The sequence below is a fragment of the Heterodontus francisci genome, chromosome 12, assembly GCF_036365525.1.
Source record: "Heterodontus francisci isolate sHetFra1 chromosome 12, sHetFra1.hap1, whole genome shotgun sequence".
NCBI lineage: Eukaryota > Metazoa > Chordata > Chondrichthyes > Heterodontiformes > Heterodontidae > Heterodontus > Heterodontus francisci.
Genome location: NC_090382.1, coordinates 90,352,918 through 90,376,529, shown reverse-complemented (window position 1 = coordinate 90,376,529; position 23,612 = coordinate 90,352,918). Strand labels below are relative to the sequence as shown.

Sequence of the window (23,612 nt, the reverse complement as noted above, 5' to 3'; positions counted from 1 at the left end):
CAGCACACAATGGTCGGAGGGGAGGGAGCAAGCAGGCCGGGGAGGAGAGGGGAGGGAGGGAGTGGGCGGGCGAGCCAACGAATGGAGGTGGGGGGGGGCAGTGAGCGAGCAGGCAGGTGGCAGGGGGAAGGAGGAGCGCGCAGCTGCCACCAGCATGGTCTTCGGCCGCGTTCTCCCCACACCCGCTCTCTACCTGCTCCCCAGACCCCCTCTCCCCCCACCATCTGCCCGCATTACGTGATGACATCATCTGCGCATGCAACAACCAGTCCTGGCACTGCGGATAGGGTAGGGACCAATCTGCGCATGTGCGCAGATTGGCACAGTCGGATGATGTAAGCTGTCGGCTGCGGTGGTCAGTAATCACTTTGTAAATGAATACTTCTCGTCTGTATTTACCATGGTGAAGGTCATGGAAGCTGGTGAGTTCAAGGGAGGGAACAGCGACATCCTGGAGCATATCAACATTACAAAGGAGGTGGTGTTGGAGGTTTTGAAGCGCATCAAGGTGGATAAACCCCCAGAGCCTGACCAGGTGTATCCTAGGATGCTATGGGAAGCAAGGGAGGAGATTGCTGGGGCCCTGGCAGAGATTTTTGTATCATCATTAGCCACGGGTGAGGTACCAGAAGACTGGAGGATAGCTAATGTTGTGCCTTTATTTAAGAAGGGCAGCAGGGATAAGCCAGGGAACTACAGGCTGGTGAGCCATACATCAGTGGTGGGAAAGTTATTGGAAGGGATTCTGAGAGACTGGATTTATATGCATTTGGAAAGGCAAGGTCTGATTAGGGATAGTCAGCATGGCTTTGTGCGTGGGAAATCATGTCTCATGAATTTGATTGAGTTTTTTGAGGAGGTGACCAAGAGGATTGCTGAGGGCAGGCGATGGACGTTGTCTACATGGACTTTAGCAAGGCCTTTGACAAGGTCCCGCATGGTAGGCTGGTCCAGAAGGTTCAAACATATGGGATTCAGGATGAACTAGCCAATTGGATACAAAATTGACTTGGTGATAGGAGGCAGAGGGTGGTAGCGGAGGGTTGTTTTTCAGATTGGAGGCCGGTGACCAGTGGCATGCCGCAGGGATCAGTGCTGGGCCCTCTGTTGTTTGTCATATATATTAATGACTTGGATGTGAATGTAGGGGGCATGATTAGTAAGTTCGCAGATGACACCAAAATTGGTGGTATAGTGCACAGTGAAGAAGGTTGTCTAAGGTTAGAACAGGATATAGATCAACTGGGAAAGTGGGCAAGGGAGTGGCAAATGGAATTAAACGTGGACAAGTGTGAAGTGATGCATTTTGGGAAGTTAAACCTGGGCAGGACATACACAGTGAATGGCAGGGCCCTGGGGAGTGTTGTTGAGCTGAGAGACCTTGGGGTGCCAGTACATAGTTCCCTGAAAGTGGCAACACAGGTAGACAGGTTGGTGAAGAAGGCGTATGGCATGCTTGCCTTCATCGGCCAAGGCATTGAGTACAAGAGTTGGGACGTCATGTTACAGTTGTACATAACGTTGGTTAGGCCGCATTTGGAGTACTGTGCGCAGTTCTGGTCGCCGCACTACAGGAAAGATGTGATTAAGCTAGAGAGGGTGCAGAAAAGATTCACCAGGATGTTGCCTAGTTTGGAAGGCTTGAGTTATAAAGAGAGATTGGATAGGCTGGGTCTGTTTTCCCTGGAATGAAGGAGGCTGAGAGGGGACATGATAGAGGTATATAAAATTATGAGGCATAGATAGGGTAGATAGCCAGAGTGTTTCCCATGGTAGGGGTGACTAAAACTAGAGGGCATAGATTTAAGGTGAGAGGGAGGAGGTTTAAAGGGGATCAAAGGGGTAAATTTTTCACACAAAGAATAGAGGGTATCTGGAATGAGCTGCCACAGGAGGTGGCGGAGGCAGGAACAGTAGCAACATTTAAGAGGTATCCGGACAGGTACTTGAATAAGAAAGGCATAGAGGGATATGGAATTAATGCAGGCAGGTGGGATTAGTATAGATAGGCATTATGATCGGCATGGAGGCGGTGGGCCAAAGGGCCTGTTTCTATGCTGTACAACTCTATGACACTTGTTTCCAGCCCCTACCACACACTTGGCATATTTACCAATTTCATCTCCTTGCCTGGTCACTGTCTTGGTTTGAACCAGACTGCTCAAAACTGTGACACCTATTTGTGAACTGAGTTTCAGAACCCATAGCCCCTCTGTCAAAAAGACCATCTACAGTCACCTCCTTAACATTGTGTGCTGCCTTCACTGAATCAGCCCATCTGTTGCTGAAACTCCTGTCCATGTATTTGCTATTTTGATTATCCCAATGCACTCCTGGATGGCTCCCCATCCTCCATAAACTTCAGGTCATCCAAAACCATTACTGATATTCTGTTCTATACCATCACCCATAAGTTCACTGACCTGCATTGACTCCCACTCTCATAACATTTAAATTCTTATCCTAGTGTTTAAATCCCTTCACCCTTCTCAATATTTGTAACCTTTCCAACCCTTCAGCTATCTGAGAACTCCACATTCCTCACTTTGGCTTCTTGTACATGCACCATTCCCTTCAAATCTATTGCCTCACCCTCCCACCTTCTAAACTCAAGGGAATACAAGCCAAGTTTATGCAACCTATCCTCAATCTTTGATCTCCTTTAAGAACTGGTAGAATTCTGGTGAATTCATGAAGCACCCCTTCCAAGGTCAATATATCTTTCCTGAGGTTTGGTACCAGAAGTCAAACCCAATACTCCAGATGACATCTGACAAAGGCCCTATACAACTGAAACATCACTTCCCTACTTTTGAATTCCAACACTCTCATGATAAAGCCCAACATCTGATTAGCCTTTTTGGTGGTTTTTGTACCTGTAAACTAGCTTTTACTATTGTGAACATGGATACTAAATCTATTTGCTTCTTCACAGCTCCTCAATTCACACCATTAAAAAAATAAACTATGTCTTTTTCTGATCCGAAGTGGGTGGCATAAAGCTTCCCCACATTATACTCTATGCATCATAGTTTTGCCCAGTCTATGTCCCTTTATAACATCCTGCTCCCATTTACACAACTTAGTGCAATCTGCAAACTTGAATATACAATTCTATCCTTTCATCCAGGTCACTAACATATCATTGTGAAAAGCTTAGGCTCCACTACAGATCCCAGGAATAGCATTTGTCCCACCAATTGCAGCACATTCCCTTTAACTTTACTGTCTTCTATATTCCAATTAATTGCCAACCCAGGTTACAATCTTACCTCCAAATTCTGTGCATCTTCATCTTAGCCAATAATCTTCTGTGCTGAACATTAAAATGCCTTACGGACATAGAGACAATATCTAGACACATCCATATCCATCATGAGCAAATACGTAAAAATAACAAAGTTAGTCAGGCATGACAAATGATCTTCACAATCCAAGCTCTTCTTGATCAGCTCATACCCATCCAAGTGCTCTCACTCTCTCGTGAATTGCACCATGTTTCTTGCCTGGTTTGTTATGAGTTCTTAGTTCTGGTGGTTGGAATACTACGGACACCGCAAAACCACTGAGATGAAGCAAGGATTACCAAAACCAAGTCATTCTGTTGCAAAATCTTATTGCTATTCAATCCAATGATCCTATATTTTAACTGGAGGCAGCTTCCTTCCTCCACGTCAAGGATGCCTTTCAGATTTCTTCCTATACTACAAAGGCAATTCATTTAGCAAAACAAGCATACAGGAAAAAAAAACACGTCATAGCTCGAGAGAGAAAATGGCCTAGGCTTTCTGGTTTCCCCCTCTCCCACCCAATGGATTTTCCACAAATCTGGGTGGGTGGAGATAGAAAGCTGCTCAGGGTCAATGTGCTTTTGAGTTCTTTTGTGTTTCTTCAGAGGCTGTTGTCAGTACACAATAAGCCTGCTCATACAAGGCATGTAAAGAGTATGCAAAAGATAGAAACAGGATTTGATGTTTCTTGCAATTTGAATACTGCGTGCACGGGCCACCTTTTTGCACAAGTTGATGGGGAGGGAAGTTTATTTAATTTTAAAAATCCCATTTGAGTCAGCTGAGGCTGCCTACAGGCCCACACTGTGGTAGATGTGTGGCCCCCTCCAGGTATGCTGTGTCAGAACTTTACCCATTTTTTGGAGACTACTTCCAATATACTAAAGACTCCAAAGCTAAAATGTTGGCCAGGACCAGGGTAGCATCTTTACAGCAGGTGAAGTCCTGCCTGCTTTTTCCAGATGCAACCCAATCAAGAAATGGGGAAGGGAAGCCTAGGAGAATGAGTGATCGAGATGGGGAGAAGGGAAGAAAGGAATATCACAGATGGACCCAATCCTGTCATCCCTGACATGTAATTTACAGCAATGGTGGGGGTGGAGAGCATAAGATAAAAGGGGACAAGAATTGGAAGAGTCAATTCCAAAAATTGAAAAATCGGATCATTCGGGAGGCGGTGGGGGTTATTGAGAGGAGTTATGGGGAGGCAGTCACACCTCAGGTAAAAGAAGTAGGTAGATGGGTTACCGTTAGGGGAAGGAGAGGGAACCAGCAGGCAGTGCAGGGATCCCCTGTGGCCGTTTCCCTCAACAACAGGTATACCGTTTTGGATACTGTTGCGGGGGATGACTTACCAGGGGTAAGCAATGGGGTACAGGCCTCTGGGTTGTTGCCCGTGCCACGTGATAGCGAAGCGAGGAATAGGGAGAGAGAGGAGTTGAACACGTGGCTGCAGGGATGGTGCAGGAGTGAGGGTTTTGGTTTCCTGGATAATTGGGGCTCTTTCTGGGGTAGGTGGGACCTCTACAAACAGGATGGTCTTCACCTGAACCAGAGGGGTACCAGTGTCCTGGGGGGGAGATTTGCTAGTGCTCTTCGGGGGGGTTTAAACTAATTCAGCAGGGGAATGGGAACCTAAATTGTAGTGCCAGTGTACAGGATGTTGAGAGTAGTGAGGTCAGGGATAGGGTTACAAGGACGCAAGAGGGCACTGGCAAGCAAGAACTTGATTTAAAGTGTGTCTACTTCAACGCCAGGAGCATCCGGAATAAGGTGGGTGAGCTTGCAGCATGGGTTGGTACCTGGGATCTCGATGTAGTGGCCATTTCGGAGACATGGGTAGAGCAGGGGCAGGATTGGATGTTGCAGGTTCCGGGATTTAGATGTTTCAGTAAGAACAGAGAACAAAGAACAAAGAACAAAGATAATTACAGCACAGGAACAGGCCCTTCGGCCCTCCAAGCCTGCGCCGATCCAGAGCCTCTCTCTAAACATGTCGCCTATTTTCTAAGCTTCTGTATCTCTTTTCTTCCTGCCCATTCATGTATCTGTCTAGATACATCTTAAAAGACTCCATCGTGCCCGCATCTACCACCTCCGCTGGCAATGCGTTCCAGGTGCCCACCACCCTCTGCGTAAAGAACTTTCCACGCATATCCCCCCTAAACTTTTCCCCTTTCACTTTGAACTCGTGTCCTCTAGTAATTGAAACCCCCACTCTGGGAAAAAGCTTCTTGCTATCCACCCTGTCTATACCTCTCATGATTTTGTACACCTCAATCAGGTCCCCCCTCAACCTCCGTCTTTCTAATGAAAATAATCCTAATCTACTCAACCTCTCTTCATAGCTAGCGCCCTCCATACCAGGCAACATCCTGGTGAACCTCCTCTGCACCCTCTCCAAAGCATCCACATCCTTTTGATAATGTGGCGACCAGAACTGTACGCAGTATTCCAAATGTGGCCGAACCAAAGTCCTATACAACTGTAACATGACCTGCCAACTCTTGTACTCAATGCCCCGTCCAATGAAGGAAAGCATGCCGTATGCCTTCTTGACCACTCTATTTACCTGCGTTGCCACCTTCAGGGAACAGTGGACCTGAACACCCAAATCTCTCTGGACATCAATTTTCCCCAGGACTTTTCCATTTACTGTATAGTTCACTCTTGAATTGGATCTTCCAAAATGCATCACCTCGCATTTGCCCTGATTGAACTCCATCTGCCATTTCTCTGCCCAACTCTCCAATCTATCTATATTCTGCTGTATTCTCTGACAGTCCCCTTCACTATCTGCTACTCCACCAATCTTAGTGTCGTCTGCAAATTTGCTAATCAGTCCACCTATACTTTCCTCCAAATCATTAATGTATATCACAAACAACAGTGGTCCCAGCACGGATCCCTGTGGAACACCACTGGTCACACGTCTCCATTTTGAGAAACTCCCTTCTACTGCTACTCTCTGTCTCCTGTTGCCCAGCCAGTTCTTTATCCATCTAGCTAGTACACCTTGGACCCCAAGCGCCTTCACTTTCTCCATCAGCCTGCCATGGGGAACCTTATCAAACGCCTTACTGAAGTCCATGTATATGACATCGACAGCCCTTCCGTCATCAATCAACTTTGTCACTTCCTCAAAGAATTCTATTAAGTTGGTAAGACATGACCTTCCCTGCACAAAACCATGTTGCCTATCACTGATGAGCCCATTTTCTTCCAAATGGGAATAGATCCTATCCCTCAGTATCTTCTCCAGCAGCTTCCCTACCACTGACGTCAGGCTCACCGGTCTATAATTACCTGGATTATCCCTGCTACCCTTCTTAAACAAGGGGACAACATTAGCAATTCTCCAGTCCTCCGGGACCTCACCCGTGTTTAAGGATGCTGCAAAGATATCTGTTAAGGCCCCAGCTATTTCCTCTCTCGCTTCCCTCAGTAACCTGGGATAGATCCCAGATGGTAAAAGAGGGAGGGGGGGGGGGGGGTGTGGCATTGTTAATCAAGGAGAGTATTACAGCGACAGAAAGGACATTTGAGGACTCGTCTACTGAGGTAGTATGGGCCGAGGTTAGAAACAGGAGAGGTGAGGTCACCCTGTTGGGAGTCTTTTATAGACCTCCAAATAGTTCCAGAGATGTAGATGAAAGGAAGCGAAGATGATTCTCGACAGGAGCGAGAGTAACAGGGTAGTTGTTATGGGGGACTTTAACTTTCCAAATATCGACTGGAAATACTATAGTTCGAGTACTTTAGATGGGTCAGTTTTTGTCCAGTGTGTGCAGGAGGGTTTTCTGACACAGTATGGAGACAGGCCAACCAGGGGCGATGCCACATTGGATTTGGTACTGGGTAATGAACCCGGCCAGGTGTTAGATTTAGATGTAGGTGAGCACTTTGGTGATAGTGATCACAATTCGGTTAGGTTTACCTTAGCGATGGGCAGGGACAGGTATATACCGCAGGGCAAAAATTATAGCTGGGGGAAAGGAAATTATGATGCGATTAGGCAAGATTTAGGATGCGTAGGATGGGGAAGGAAACTGCAGGGGATGGGAACAATCGAAATGTGGAGCTTATTCAAGGAGCAGCTACTGTGTGTCCTTGATAAGTATGTACCTGTGAGGCAGGGAGGAAGTTGTTGAGCGAGGGAGCCGTGGTTTACTAAAGAAGTTGAAGCGCTTGTCAAGAGGAAGAAGGCGGCTTATGTTAGGATGAGACGTGAAGGCTCAGTTAGGGCGCTTGAGAGTTACAAGCTAGCCAGGAAGGAGCTAAAGGGAGAGCTAAGAAGAGCAAGGAGAGGACACGAGAAGTCATTGGCGGATAGGATCAGGGAAAACCCTAAGGCTTTCTATAGGTATATCAGGAATAAAAGAATGACTAGAGTTAGATTAGGGCCAATCAAGGATAGTAGTGGGAAGTTGTGTGTGGAATCAGAGGAGATAGGGGAAGCGTTAAATGAATATTTTGTGTCAGTATTTACAGTGGAGAAAGAAAATGTTGTCGAGGAGAATACTGAGATTCAGGCTATTAGGCTAGATGGGATTGAGGTTCACAAGGAGGAGGTGTTATCAATTTTGGAAAGTGTGAAAATATATAAGTCCCCTGGGCCAGATGGGATTTATCCTCGGATTCCCTGGGAAGCTAGGGAGGAGATTGCAGAGCCTTTGTCCTTGATCTTTATGTCGTCATTGTCGACAGGAATAGTGCCGGAAGACTGGAGGATAGCAAATGTTGTCCCCTTGTTCAAGAAGGGGAGTAGAGACAGCCCTGGTAATTATAGACCTGTGAGCCTCACTTCGGTTGTGGGTAAAATGTTGGAAAAGGTTATAAGAGACAGGATTTATAATCATCTTGAAAAGAATAAGTTCATTAGAGATAGTCAGCACGGTTTTGTGACGGGTCGGTCGTGCCTCACAAACCTTATTGAGTTTTTCGAGAAGGTGACCAAACAGGTGGATGAGGGTAAAGCAGTGGATGTGGTGTATATGGATTTCAGTAAGGCGTTTGATAAGGTTCCCCACGGTAGGCTATTGCAGAAAATACGGAAGTATGGGGTTGAAGGTGATTTAGAGCTTTGGATCAGAAATTGGCTAGCTGAAAGAAGACAGAGGGTGGTGGTTGATGGCAAATGTTCATCCTGGAGTTTAGTTACTAGTGGTGTACCGCAAGGATCTGTTTTGGGGCCACTGCTGTTTGTCATTTTTATAAATGACCTGGAAAAGGGTGTAGAAGGGTGGGTTAGTAAATTTGCGGATGACACTAAGGTCGGTGGAGTTGTGGATAGTGCCGAAGGATGTTGTAGGGTACAGAGGGACATAGATAGGCTGCAGAGCTGGCAAATGGAGTTTAATGCGGAAAAGTGCGAGGTGATTCACTTTGGAAGGAGTAACAGGAATGCAGAGTACTGGGCTAATGGGAAGATTCTGGGTAGTGTAGATGAACAGAGAGATCTTGGTGTCCAGGTGCATAAATCCCTGAAGGTTGCTACCCAGGTTAATAGGGTTGTTAAGGCGGCATATGGTGTGTTCGCTTTTATTAGTAGGGGGATCGAGTTTCGGAGTCACGAGGTTATGCTGCAGCTTTACAAAACTCTGGTGAGACCGCACCTGGAGTATTGCATGCAGTTCTGGTCACCGCATTATAGGAAGGATGTGGAAGCTATGGAAAGGGTGCAAAGGAGATTTACTAGGATGTTGCCTGGTATGGAGGGAAGGTCTTACGAGGAAAGGACTTGAGGTTGTTTTCCTTGGAGAGAAGGAGGAGAGGTGACTTAATAGAGACATACAAGATAATCAGAGGGTTAGATAGGGTGGATAGTGAGAGTCCTTTTCCTCAGATGGTGATGGCAAACACGTGGGGACATAGCTTTAAGTTGTGGGGTGATAGATATAGGGCAGATGTCAGAGGTAGTTTCTTTACTCAGAGAGTAGTAGGGGCGTGGAACGCCCTGTCTGCAGCAGTAGACTTGCCAACTTTAAGGGCATTTAAGTGGTCATTGGACAGACATATGGATGAAAATGGAATAGTGTAGGTCAGATGGTTTCACAGGCCGGCGCAACATTGAGGGCCGAAGGGCCTGTACTGCGCTGTAATGTTCTAATTCTAAAAAAAGTTCACTTTTTTCTTCCTCCTACCCAGGCACACAATGTCAACTGGAGTACTCTCGTCTGTATTACCACAGGTACCCACTGAACCAGTTTCTTTGAAGGAAAGAGTAACTGGATTTCTTGAGATGATCCTCCCTCCCAGCCTATTTGAAACCAAAGACCCCACAACTTTAGCAACCTCTGTTTAAAAAAAACCACAATTTTGCATTCAATTCTTTTATTGTATTTCACACTCTTCAGTGAAATAGCGAGTATAAATATACAGTGGAAATAGCAACTCTCAAGCCTTGACATGGTATGTCAATGGGCTGTGTTTGCAAGACATGAGTTCTTGAAATTATACAGTTTGATGACTATAATGAATTATCACCACCTGTTATATTGAGGTGCAGCTTTATAACTCAGTATGCAATAATTAAGCAACAAGAACTGGAAACTGGACAGACTTGACTAATTTCTGAGCAAACAGGGATATCCTAACTGGTCTTATATCATACCTGGTACTTTATTTTTAATAATTTGGTGTGTAATGTAACCTGTCAATAGCATACAAGGCTGTTGAGATGAAAAAGTAAGTAATGTATGGAGAAGGGGCACATTTAAAAAAAAAAAACGGACTGGCATATCCACATTAGTTCAATATGCACAACCCTACTCTCCTTGCATTCCTTCCTCTGCCATGGCCATTTATTTTTTTCTCTATAAAACTGATCATATCCAGTTACAACACTATGAAAAGTGACAAAGCTTAATGACACTAAAGCAAACACCAACCTTCATTCCATGAAGAAACTTAGACTATGGGAGAAGGAGAACAGATAACTTGGCTACATATTTTTATTCTGGTACTTGCGTCTCTTCAATTATTTGCAGCTGCCTAAGTTGCAATAAATCACGGTTGTGGGTGTAGGCAGGAGGAAGCATTGCTTCTTCATAAAATGCATTCTGAGGAACTTGTGTCATGGTTTAATTTGTACTCAGTTTCTGGACTTAGTTTTCCATGTATTTGCTTATGCAAAGGTCTGGGAGCTCAAAAATGCTCTCAAAATTTAATAGCCCAGTTACAGGAAATTGAAAATTGGTACGAAACCATCCTCCCAAAATTAACCACAAGAATCAGTAGTATTCCCTCAGTGCTTAAAGGACCACTGCTTCTGCTATAATGCTATGCTTGTTCTTTTGAATATAATTCCTTTTTAAACTTCGGCCAAAACTGGTACGTTATCCTGCAGGTGTAACAAACAAAAACTATTGTATCACAATCTGGTTCTCTTGAATTCACGATTTAGAACACTTAGCAGATTTCTCAAATTAAATAAAATGCAGGGTAGCATTCCCCTTTGATGATTTATAATATTGTAGCGTTTATTTATGGACTACTTATTGCAATATAAAGCCTGACCATGCTGTCAGTTCTTAAGTTACTGTTCTTTGAGAAGTCAACACTGCATTGCAATATATGAATGCAACTGCGCATTTTATTGGCTTTTGTCTCCACTCGTCCCAAAACTTGTATTTACACCCAACATAAAACATTACCCAACACAAGTAAATTCAAACAATTTAAATTTAATATGGAAATTAAAGGGAAGAAACCAGTGTCATAAATCAAAGAAATGTATTTGGATTGTTGTTTAGTAACATTGTATGTATGTGTGTGTATATATCTCATACACACACACACACAAACAGCCTTAGAAGTGAACCAACATCTGTTCTCAAATATTTGGTTAAACAGCTTCTGTTGTCCAAACACAGAAATTATTTAATTGGTTTTAAGAATACTGAGTCTAAAACAGTCTCCCTTTAACAAATGATCCAAACTATTTCGACTTCAGCGCTTGACTCTGTAAAAATACAAGCAACATGTGCATAGGTGGAAACTGATCGCAGCATTCTAAAGGAAAAGAAATATGATACGTGCACTTTGAAGATTGGGATTCTTTAATAAAAGGCAGGCAGTAGAGCTTTGATTCCAACAACTGTCAATAACTATCAATGCAGGCCAATAAAACAAAAAAAAACCCCCATAAAACAAGAACACAGCACTCAAGCAGAACTTAAGCGACTTAGTGAAATGCTGGTAGGCATTTTGCTATCCAGCATTCTAATGATCAGCAGAAAGCTTGCTAGGGAAGTACACAACTGAGTCCTGCAGTGTCAGCAATCGCCACCTTTTGGGGTGGAGGGGACGGGCAACAGAAAGCAAAAAGAAAACACCTCTTTCAGTGAAACAAAGCCACAAAACAAAATCAAAACTATTTTTCGCAACAAAAACATTTAATTCCAGCCCCAGTTGTAGTAGTTAATTCCTGTCCCATTGCAAAATTAGGGAAGGGGTTTAAAAAAAAAAACACTACTAAATTTGCCAGAGAGATTCAAGAATACCAGGTTCAGGTTACTCCATTCACCATAAAAGGTGAAAAAAGCTGCCCCGCAGAGTTTATGACTTTAAATTTTACATAACAGTTTGGATAAGTGATTGTTGCACCGCTACTCAATGTCCATCTCTGGTAAAGTTTGTTGGTGCTGTTCTGTGTTTTTCTGGGCACTCTCCGTGGTAGCTGGTGTAGAGCCCTCAGCATCAGCGCTTGGTTGCTCATTCACTGGTCCATTCTTTTCTGCCTCTTTCTCTTCTTTTGGAGGCTCTACTTTAGGCTTTGGCTTGCTAACAATGGGGTTACAAAGGTTGACCAATTCCTGGAGACAGAAAGTGAAAATGATTAAGACTGCTGGCAGCATTCTTTTTTACAAATATATGAAAAGAAAGGTGATAGAGATCACTAGCAATACCAGCTCCTGAGGAGGGGTTGAATGAGAAAACAAAATATGACCAATCTGAGGAAAAACTTGGAATCGAGCAAGAATTCCACAAGATAATAAAAGAACCAGGAAGCCATGCTCACTGATAACGTATCACCAGACATACTTAAATAGCCGCCTTCCTGATATGTTCCCAATTTCTTTTGGAACACTGGACTGGAAATGATCAGTTTTGTCCATTGGCCACTTTCAATTCCATTGGCCTTCCATCGTTAAACTTCTCCTGCTCTCTTTTTAACAAGGTTCTTAAAACCTACCTCTTTGACTTAGCTTTTGTTCATATGTTTAAATGACTCAATGCCATTTTTTTTGATAATGCGCCTGTGAAGCACCTTAGGATATTTTGCAATGTTAAAAGGCACAAGATAAATGTAATTGTTGTTCTAAAGGTCACAGGCTTCCTTCTCCACTTTATATATCATCCTTCAATAGCAGAGTCTGCAAAAAAGTTATCCACCCTCTCATCAAATTTACAACATCCTTTCCTGGAAACACATACACATATTCAAATTGTCCATGAAGCTATATATTAACTGCATATTTACCTCAACAAGCTACATTATTTTGGGGGCTTGAACAGCAAAATGTCTCTACTATTTTAAAAAAAAAGTTCACTACAGCAAATATGCAGCACAAATCATTCAAAAATAATTGAGCAGCAAGAGCCTATATTTTATTTTCCTGTACACTAATCAAAACCAATTATGCTACCTGTTGCAAATTCTATGCTTTCAGATACTATATTGCTTTCACAGTTTATTCTACATGACCTGGTTGAACAATTTCCCTGACAGCAATGCCAATAAGATTAATATGGTAACTATACTAGCGATTATTCTAAATGACAATTAAGGCACCAGTTTGTTTCGTCCATTCTTTGCAACTCCGTTTCAAAGTAATAAATGACGACCTACATTTTGTCCAGAGCTGAATGGATGTTAGCTCTCAGGGCTCAGGAAAGGAAATAATAATCAGTAGTTTTCAGAGGAAAACCCATTTGAATCACATTAACAGAAAACACAAGTAACCTAAATAACAGGCAAACATGCTTCACTGAATGCTGCATTTACACCATACAATTTTGAAGATGCAAGTAGAATAATTCTGCAAAAATAAAAACGCTCACCAACATCCTCCCAATTTATACTATTATTCCCATGGATGGTAAAAAGTGTTTCCAGAGAAAAATTGAACCATAAATCTATTGTTATTACTGAACATTAGAGAGTGTGGGAAAATGGCGCACTGACACAGAACACAAAAGTCCGAGTGTATCAAGCCTGTGTCCTCAGTACCTTGCTCTATGGCAGCGAGGCCTGGACAACATATGTCAGCCAAGAGCGACGTCTCAATTCATTCCATCTTTGCTGCCTCCGGAGAATACTTGGCATCAGGTGGCAGGACTATATCTCCAACACAGAAGTCCTCGAGGCAGCCAACATCCCCAGCTTATACACACTACTGAGTCAGCGGCGCTTGAGATGGCTTGGCCATGTGAGCCGCATGGAAGATGGCAAGATCCCCAAAGACACATTGTACAGCGAGCTCGCCACTGGTATCAGACCCACCGGCCGTCCATGTCTCTGCTTTAAAGACGTCTGCTAACGCGACATGAAGTCCTGTGACATTGATCACGAGTCAGTTGCCAGCGTTCGCCAGAGCTGGCAGGTAGCCATAAAGGCGGGGCTAAAGTGTGGCGAGTCGAAGAGACTTCACAGTTGGCAGGAAAAAAAAAGACAGAAGTGCAAGGGGAGAGCCAACTGTGTAACAGCTCCAACAAACAAATTTTTCTGCAGCACCTGTGGAAGAGCCTGTCACTCTAAAATTGGCCTTTACAGCCATTCCAGGCGCTGCTCCACACACCATTGACCATCTCCAGGCGCTTACCCATTGTCTCTCGAGATAAGGAGGCCAAAGAAGTCTATTCTCAATGTTTACAAGATCATAAGAAATAGGAGCAGGCCATTCAGCTCTCGAGCCTGCTCTGCCATTCAATATGATTATGACTGATCTGATTGCAACCTCAACTCCACTTTCCTGCTGGCCCCCCCCATAACCCTCGACTCCCCTGTCGATGAAAAATCTGTCTAACTCAACCTTGAACATATTCAATGACCCAGCCTTTGGGTAACAGAATTCCCAGAGATTAACAGAATGAAACCGGACAGACCACCCAGCACCGACCTAGGCACCGGAAAAGACAACAGCAAACCCAGCCCTGTCAACCCTGCAAAGTTCTCCTCAACATCTGGGGGCTAGTGCCAAAGTTGGGAGAGCTGTCCCACAGACTAGTCAAGCATCAGCCTGACATAGCCATACTCACGGAATCATACCTTACAGACAATGTCCCAGACACCGCCATTACAATCCCTAGGTATGCCCTGTCCGGCTGGCAGGACAGACGCAGCAGAGGTGGCAGCACAGTGGTATACAGTCGGGAGGGAGTTGCCCTGGGAGCCCTCAACATTGACTCTGGACCCCATGGTCTCATGGCATCAGGTTAAACATGGGCAAGGAAACCTCCTGCTGATTAACACCTATCGCCCTCCCTCAGCTGATGAATCAGTACTCAATGTTGATCACTACTTGGAGAAAGCACTGAGGGTGGCAAGGGCGCAGAATGTACTCTGGGTGGGAGACTTCAATGTCCATCACCAAAGGTGGCTCAGTAGCACGACTACTGACTGAGTTGGCTGAGTCCTGAAGGACATACCTGCTAGACTAGGAATGCGGCAGGTGGTGAGGGAACCAAGAGGGAAAAACATACTTGACCTCGTCCTCACCAATCTGCCTGCCGCAGATGCATCTGCCCTCCATTGGTAGGAGTGACCAACGCACAGTTCTTGCGGAGACGAAGTCCCGCCTTCACACTGAGGATACCGTCCATCGTGTTGTGTGGCACTATCACCGTGCTAAATGGGAAATTTCAAACAGATCTAGCAATGCAAAACAGGGCATCCACGAGGCGATGTGGGCCATCAGCAGCAGAACTGTACTCAACCACAATCTGTAACCTCATGGCCCGGCATATTCCCCACTCTACCATTACCATCAAGCCAGGAGACCAACCCTGGTTCAATGAAGAGTGCAGGAGGGCATGCCAGGAGCAGCACCATGCAATACCTCAAAATGAGATGTCAACCTGGTGAAGCTACAACACAGGACTGCGTGCGTGCCAAACTGCGTAAGCAGCATGCGATAGAATCGGCTAAACGATCCCATAACCAACAGATCAGATCTAAGTTCTGCAGTCCTGCCACATCCAGCCATGAATGGTGGTGGACAATTAAACAACAAACTGGAGGAGGTGGCTCCACAAATACCCCCATCCTCAATGATGCGGGAGCTCAGCACATCAGTGCGAAAGATAAGGCTGAAGCATTTGCAACAATCTGCAGCCAGACATGCCACGTGGATGATCAATCTCAGCCTCCTCCTGAAGTCCCCAACATCACAGATGCCAGACTTCAGCTGATTCAAATCACTCCGCATTATATCAACTAACGACTGAAGGCACTGGATACTACAAAGGCAATGGACCCTGACAATATTCCGGCAATAGTACTGAAGACCTGTGCTCCAGAACTTGCCGCACCCCTAGCCAAGCTGTTCCAGTACAGCTACAACACTGGCATCTGCCCGGCAATGTGGAAAATTGCCCAGGTATGTCCTGTACACAAAAAGCAGGACAAGTCCAATCCGGCCAATTATCACCCCATCAGTCTACTCTCAATCATCAGTAAAGTGATGGAAGGTGTCATTAACAGTGCTATCAAGCGACACTTGCTTAGCAATAACCTGCTCAGTGACGCTCAGGTTGAGTTCCGCCAGGGCCACTCAGCTCCTGACCTCATTACAGCCTTGGTTCAAACATGGACAAAAGAGTTGAACTCAAGAGGTGAGGTGAGAGTGACTGATCTTGACATCAAGGCACCATTTGACTGAGTATGGCATCAAGGAGTTCTAGCAAAACTGAAGTCAATGGGAATCAGTGGGATAACTCTCTGCTGGTTGGAGCCATACCTAGTGCAAAGGATGATGGTTGTGGTTGTTGGAGGTCAGTCATCTCAGCCCCAGAACATCACTGCAGGGGTTCCTCTGGGTAGTGTCCTAGGCCCAACCATCTTCAGCTGCTTCATCAATGACCTTCCTTCAATCATAAGGTCAGAAGTGGGAATGTTCACTGATGATTGCACAATGTTCAGCACCATTCGCAACTCCTCAGATTTTGAAGCAGTCAGTGTATAAATGCAGCAAGGCCTGGACAATATCCAGGCTTGGGCTGATAAGTGGCAAGTAACATTCGCGCCACACAAGTGACAATGGCCAAGTCCAACAAGAGAGAATCTAACCATCTCCCCTTGACGTTCAATGGCATTATGATTGCTGAATACCCCACTATCAATATCCCCTAGGCGTTACCATTGACCAGAAACTGAACTGGAGTAGCCATATAAATACCGTGGCTACAACAGCAGGTCAGAGGCTGGGAATTCTGCTGTGAGTAACTCACCTCCTGTTTCCCCAATGCCTGTCCACCATCTACAAGGCACAAGTCAGGAGTGCGATGGAATACTCTCCACTTGCCTGGATGGGCGCAGCTCCAACAACACTCAAGAAGCTCAACACATGACTCTACGACCATCCAGGACAAAGCAGCCTGCTCGATTGGCACCCTATCCACTAAAAATATTCACTCCCTCCACCAACGATGCACAGTGGCAACAGCGTGTACCATCTACAAGATGCACTGCAGCAACGTACCAAGGCTCCTTAGACAGCACCTTACAAACCCGCAATCTCTACCACCTAGAAGAACAAGGACAGCAAATGCATGGAACCACCACCAAGTCCATCGTGCAAGTTCCCCTCCAAGTCACACACCATCCTGACTTGGAACTAGATCGCCGTTCCTTCACTGTCCCCGGGTCAAAATCATGGAACTCCCTTCCAAACAGCACTGTGGGTGTACCTACCTTACATGGATTGTAGTGGTTCAAGAAGGCAGCACACCACCACCTTCTCAAGGGCAATTAGGGATGGGCAATAAATGCTGGCCTAGCCAGCGACGTCAACACCCCATGAATGAATTTAGAAAAAAACAACCCTTGGAGAAGAAATTCCTCCTAATCTCAGTCTTAAATGGGAGACATCCTCTCAGCATCTACCCTGTCAAGTCTCCTCCAGAATTTGATATGTTGCAATAAGATCACCTGTCATTCTTCTAAACTCCAATGAGTACATGCCCAACCTGCTCAAACTTTCCTCATAAGACAACTACTTCACCCCAGGGATCAGCCTAGTGAGCCTTCTCTGAATTGCATCAAATGCAAGTGTATCCTTTAAGTAAGGAGACCAAAACTCTACACAGTACTCTAGGTGCAGTCTCATCAATGCCCTCTACAGTTGTAGCAAGACCTCCCTACTTTTATACTCCACCCCCTTGCAGGAAAGGGAAATATCCCATTTGCCTTCCTAATTGTACCCGCATACTAACTTTGAGATTCATGTACGAGGACACCCACATCCCTCTGTACAGCAGCATTTTGCAGTCTCTCTCCCTCTCCATTTCAATATTCTATTTTTCTATTTTTCCCACCAAAATGGACCAACCTCACATTTTCTTACATTATACTCATCTGACAAATTTTTGCCCACTCAATCTATTGCTATCACTTTGCAGACTCTTAGGCTGGTATTTTATGTTGGGGCAGAGGCCCCGCCCACCATCTTAAAAGTCAGGGGCAAGCCCGCCTCTGCCAGGCCTGGGAGCCATTCAGATCTTACATGGCCTAGCCCTCAATTGGCCTCCGGCGGAACTTCTGCCCATCTAAGGCAGGAAGTTCCGCCCCCAGGGGCAGCTGGCAGCTCCTCAATCTCAGGAGTGCTACCGGGAGCGGTGGCCACTGTTGGGACTGCACCCAGCTTCAGGAGGATTGTGGATATTGGTGCTGAAAAAGGTAAGTGGGGTTTTTGCCTCAATGGGGACAATTGGCTGGTCCCCAACAAGGGAGTGGAGGTCATTCAACAGGGCGGTGGGAGGTGCACTAGCAGGCTGCCTGGTATTGCTGGGCGACCTCCACAGCTGACAAAGTGCCCGTCCGCCGCTGGTAATATACCAGCGGCAGTGGGAGAAGCCCCTTAATTAGCAGTTAAATGGCCACAAGGGCTTCAATTGCAGGTGGGCCATTTGTCACCTCTCCCGCCACTCGTAAAATTGCAGGGGGGATGGGAAAGCAATGGGAATGGCCCTCCCACGTCCCACACAATTTTACCCCGACCCCGCAGCAAGATGTAAAATTCCAGCCTTAATATCCTTTTCACAACTTGCTTTCCTACCTACCTTTGTATCAGCAAATTTGGCTACAATACTTTCAGTCCCTTCATCCAAGCCATTAACATATATTGTAAATAGTTGAGGCCCCAGCACTGATCCCCATGGCACCCCACTAGTTACAGTTTGCCAACCTGAAAATTACCTATTTATCCCAACTATTAGTTAACCAGTCCTCTATCCATGCTAATATGTCACCCCCAACAGCATGAACTTGTGTAGTAATCTTTTATGTGTAACTTTATCGAATGCCTTTTGGAAATCCAAATACACTACATCTACTGATTCCCCTTTATCCACCCTACTTGTTACATCCTCAAGGATCTCTAATAAATATGTCAAACACGATGTCTCTTTCATAAAACCATGTTAACTCTGCCTTATGCAATTATGATTTTCTAGATGTCCTGCTACTACTTAATAATGGATTCCAGCATCTTCCCAATGACAGAAAGTGGGAAACTATATAGCCAGTTAGCCTACTTTCTGTCTCCCTCTTTTCTTGAACAGAGGTGTTACATTTGGGGTTTTCCAATCTGCTGGGACTTTTCCAGAATCTAGGGAATTTTGGAAGATTACAACCAATGTATCCACTATCTCTGCAGCCACTTTTTCTTAGACCTAGGATGCAGGCTATCATGTCCAGGGGAAATATCAGCCTTTAGTCCCATTAGTTGGCAGTGATAGTTTTAGGTTCCTCCCTCCCTTTTGTCTCTTGATTTTCTACTATTCTTGGATGCGAAGACAGATACAAAATATTTGTTCAAAATCTCTGCCATTTCCTCATTTCCCATTATTGATTCCCCAGTTTCATCCTCTAAGGGACCAACACTTCCTTTAGCTACTACTGTTTATATACTGTAGAAGCTTCTACATTTCTTGTTAGTTTCTTCCTTTCCTTCTCTTCTCTTCCAAGTAACCAACCTGTTGGCACGTTTCTAGTGGCCTCCAGAAGCCTGGAACAGTATTGGCTCAAACAATATAGGCAAGTCAATGTTAACAAGCCATGGGAACTCTAATTACAGAGATGAAAATCAAATCCGTGGTAATGTCTTTTGAACAGCTTGGAAGGTTTAGCTTACCTTAACTTTGGCTCGGATTTCTGCACACTTTACAAGTGGGACTTGTGTCAGAGCCTGTTTGCTCTGCAAATTCATCTTACTGTTCATCCATTCCATTGCTTCTTGTACATACTTTCCCACTTTCTCCATCTCTGCTGGATCCAGATGATCATACTGTTCTTCCTATCAAAGAAATCCAAACCAGAAAATTCAGAATCACTGATATGAGTAAACTATCCATGAAATTTGAAGATCTATTTCAGCTACTTTTTAGCCAAATCATCGGCCATAGATTAATGTTTGAATTACTAAGAGCAAACATATCTGTTTTTGTTTGTCACATTTAACTCCTGTATGGGGATTAGTATCACAGCTCTCTTACAGAGCTTTAAAAATGTTTCAGCTTTTGTTTCTCAAACCTTTTGTCATATGCTTCCTTCTGATTCATCTATTTTTCTGAATATGTCCCAGCCTCTCCTTGGCTCACCCCAGCTTAATCTGCATCCAGCTCTCCTGCCATCATCTTTTCTCTTAAAATGGATATAACTTTTACTCAAACCTCTGAGCTAGATGCCCCATTCTTCCTGCACCTACAGCAATCTCACCAAAATTTGGTCTCCTACTTGCAGTGTTATCTGCAGCTCAGTTGGAACAATCTTGGCTAACCAGTGACAAGTCTACACTTCCAGGTTCTATTAGTGAGCTGGAATGGTGGGGTGGTCAATTGTCAACAGCACTATGGAGTATTGCAGATCTGCCTAGTCCAGGTATTAGATTACCAAGCACCACACAGGATCAAACTGGTTCTAAACTGCTAATCAGGCCTGTCATTTTGGAGCCAAAATGACTATGTTTAGCTTTATTAATGATGAAAGTCTTACAAAACTGAACACAGTGACTGCTGAAAGTTTAAAAAGGTTGCAGAATTTGCACTGGAATCTTGATGAGCAACCAGAGACTTTAGAGACTCAACTTGTGATGCTGCAGTTGGTGCTGATTATAATTGCTTGGAAGCAATATTACAAGGAAGGGATGTAATTTTATTTAAAAATATTATATTCCCACTTTTTTCTTGGAGATTTTTTTAAACCAAAAAATAAAATTAACTGTTTGTCTTCTTGCCAACAACTCCTCCAGACCTGCCATTCACATTCTGAGAAAAGACGAAGGCAGCTGGTGTCAGCATTATTCGTGCAGATCAGCAACCTTCTAAGTCGTAGTTGCTGAACCAGAGACATAAGCAATTAAAAATATCAATAGGGCTCATGGTTTGACATTTCTGGATTAAGTGTCCAGACAAAGATGCTGTGATGAACAAAGTGATCATAACACTTCACAACTAGTTGAGTGCCTTTTCTGTTGTTCAGATTCAATAATACAGGTCTGCAAGCAGGGAACAAAAATACACAATGCCCGATAGACCCCTACTTGCTAAGTATTCTGCCCAGCTCTCGAAAATGTTTGATACTGTAGTTTTTGAGTTATTACTACAATCTGCACAGGATACAATTTCTTGGTAACTGTGAATTTATCAAATTGCTAATCTATCCATGTGCAATTATGATCAATATGGAGCATGTGAACAACTGCTGCCATTGAAAAATGTTAGAATAGAAAAAGATAACATTGTTTCAATTGAATTTCCATGAGTAATAGGAAGATGCACTAGTGTTTATGCAAAAACAAAGCTGCAATTGGATAACCTTCAAATTCAGGTGGTAAGTTACAAATTGTTCATGCTTCATTCATGAAGTATGATATTTGGACCACTCTTATTGCAATTCTACCTCAGGTACGCTTTAAAAGATATAAAAGTTTTAATAAAGACTGTAAAGCTATATCTAACAATTAAACAGCATTACTACAAATATGAACAGATTGGACTGTAATATGTAATCATATCCATGCCATTCCACCAGATATTACTTGATAACAAATGTTCCTGCCTACATACTTTATTTCTATAGGAGTTTATTATCTTCATGTACTGTTGCATCTGTCTCCCCAGCTCATCGAAGGCTCTTGGGCGATCCTCAAACTCTTGATAGCGGTCCCGAATTGGCTGACCAAGTTTCTGTAAACAGAAATTGACACAAATTATTTGGTTGCATATTATAGTATACATGTCCCTTTGAAACATGCATGTGTCAAAATAAAGGGGAAGAATGCAGAAACTGACCAATTTTCCCTGTTGCTTTGAATTCATACTAGTCTGATGGGCTGAAAGATTCCTCTGTGTGCTGAAAATGTCCGACTAGTCTCAATTTGATTTCAAGTTCTGTGTTTGCAAAATCAAAATCTTTGTGGTGTAAAATTGTGCCCACTTTAGCCACATAGCATTTTGCCACAACTTCTGGATGATATCAAGCCCAGCTCGCTCAGCTGGACAACATAGCTACTAAATTAGGATGGTGGAGTTGACCATTTCAATGGCTGCAGGGGTCAGGAAAGACAAGCAGGGATAGTGCTTTATGGTTGCAGTCACAAAGGATGCAATTTGTGACTTTAATTAGGTCCGTTTCAATGTTGTGTCGGGGCAGAAAGCTGACAGGAGAGATTCAAACATGGATCTGCTGGAATGATGGGCGTAGATTTGAAAGGCAATAACATGCTTGAGGACTCTGGATATGAAAGGGAGATTGAAGATGTAGTGGTAGCTTGCAAGGGTGGTTTTGAAAGCGATGAAAATGTACAATGTCAGCTAGTAAGGGGCCAGAAGGGAAATTGGGTGGTTATCAGTGTAGTGGAATAGGAATGAAAGCACAGAAGGCAGGTGTCATGGACAAAATGAGTTCAGAGAAAGCATGAGGGTGGATAGATGTTGTGTTCCTTCAACTTGCATTACAATACTGCCTCTTTGCTTGCAAGAGGAGATGTCTCCTGATACAAAGGAACAGGGCCACTGCAACAGCAAAGCCACAAAATGACAGGGCCTCAACACCCCTTGAGGATTCAAGAGCATGAATTCAGTACAAGGTGAAATTGCAGATCTCTCCCAAGCTCTGGGTCAGTACCATCTACTGTTCAATGTCTTATTTCTCCTCTCCAGTTATACCCCTTCCAACCCTTCTGGTTCAACGACACATGAATCCCCCTCTCCCCCCCAAAATACGCACATACAGAAGGCAGCTCACCACCACCTGCTAAAGGTCAATTTGGGATGGACAATAATAAATGCTGGCTATGCCAACGATGCTCAAACCTCAAGAATGAATATGAAACAACATTATTTTGCAATCCAAGATCTGTTTTAAAGGTGTCTTTTGGAGCCAGCATTCAACTAGTGGCCAAGAATCAGTTGGCAACTCAAAGCAGCCTCCATCTCTCATTCATGTTTAGAAGCAAAAGCACAGCTAAATACACCCCACAGATGCAGTTAGTGAGCTTCAGTAGGTAGCACTGTGAGTTGCAGTGGATAGCAGCAGAAACCCAATGCCAATTTAACCACATGCCTGACAGTAAGCATATCTATATTTTGGGAAATGCAGTAATGTGATGAAATTGAGCAGCAATGCATCATGTTGCAACTGTTATTCAATGGGATCAGAGTGCTAGCCATGCTAATAATATATCAGTCATCTGTTTTATGCAAGTATGGGCAATACATTAACAATCCTTATGCTAGCCTAGAAGAAACAGGACACCACAAAGTTAAGGGCAGTGGAGACTTTAATTACCAGAAACATGTTCACAGATTAGCTGCAGCAGTACCCAAAGCATAGCTATGGTGACTCATTGCCTCCTGAACATTGGAACTTAGAAGCAAGAGTAGGCCATTCAGCCCATCGAGCCTGCTGCCATTCAATATGATCATGGCTGATCATCCACTTGAATGCCTTTTTCCCCCCACACTATCCCATATACCCTTATGTCATTTGTATTAGAAAGCTGTCAATCTCTGCCTTAAACACTCAATAAACGGGTGATTGATGGTTGGCACAAATTTGGTGGGCCGAAGGGCCTGTTTCAGTGCTGTATCTCTCTATGA

At 44.1% G+C, this 23,612-nt stretch overlaps 1 protein-coding gene across 1 annotated transcript in view; it reads right to left on the bottom strand.

Moving 5' to 3' along the window:
* Positions 1–9,996: 9,996 nt before the first annotated feature.
* The window catches only part of LOC137375982 (heat shock 70 kDa protein 4-like), an 84,545-nt gene continuing 70,929 nt past the window's right edge, over positions 9,997–23,612 (bottom strand). The window contains exons 17-19 of the mRNA XM_068043820.1: positions 21,579–21,698; positions 19,646–19,807; positions 9,997–12,106 (exon numbers count right to left, since the gene is read on the bottom strand). Of these exons, the coding sequence (XP_067899921.1) occupies positions 11,900–12,106; positions 19,646–19,807; positions 21,579–21,698 (489 nt within the window). The 3' untranslated portion in view covers positions 9,997–11,899. The remainder of the gene's footprint in view (positions 12,107–19,645; positions 19,808–21,578; positions 21,699–23,612) is intronic.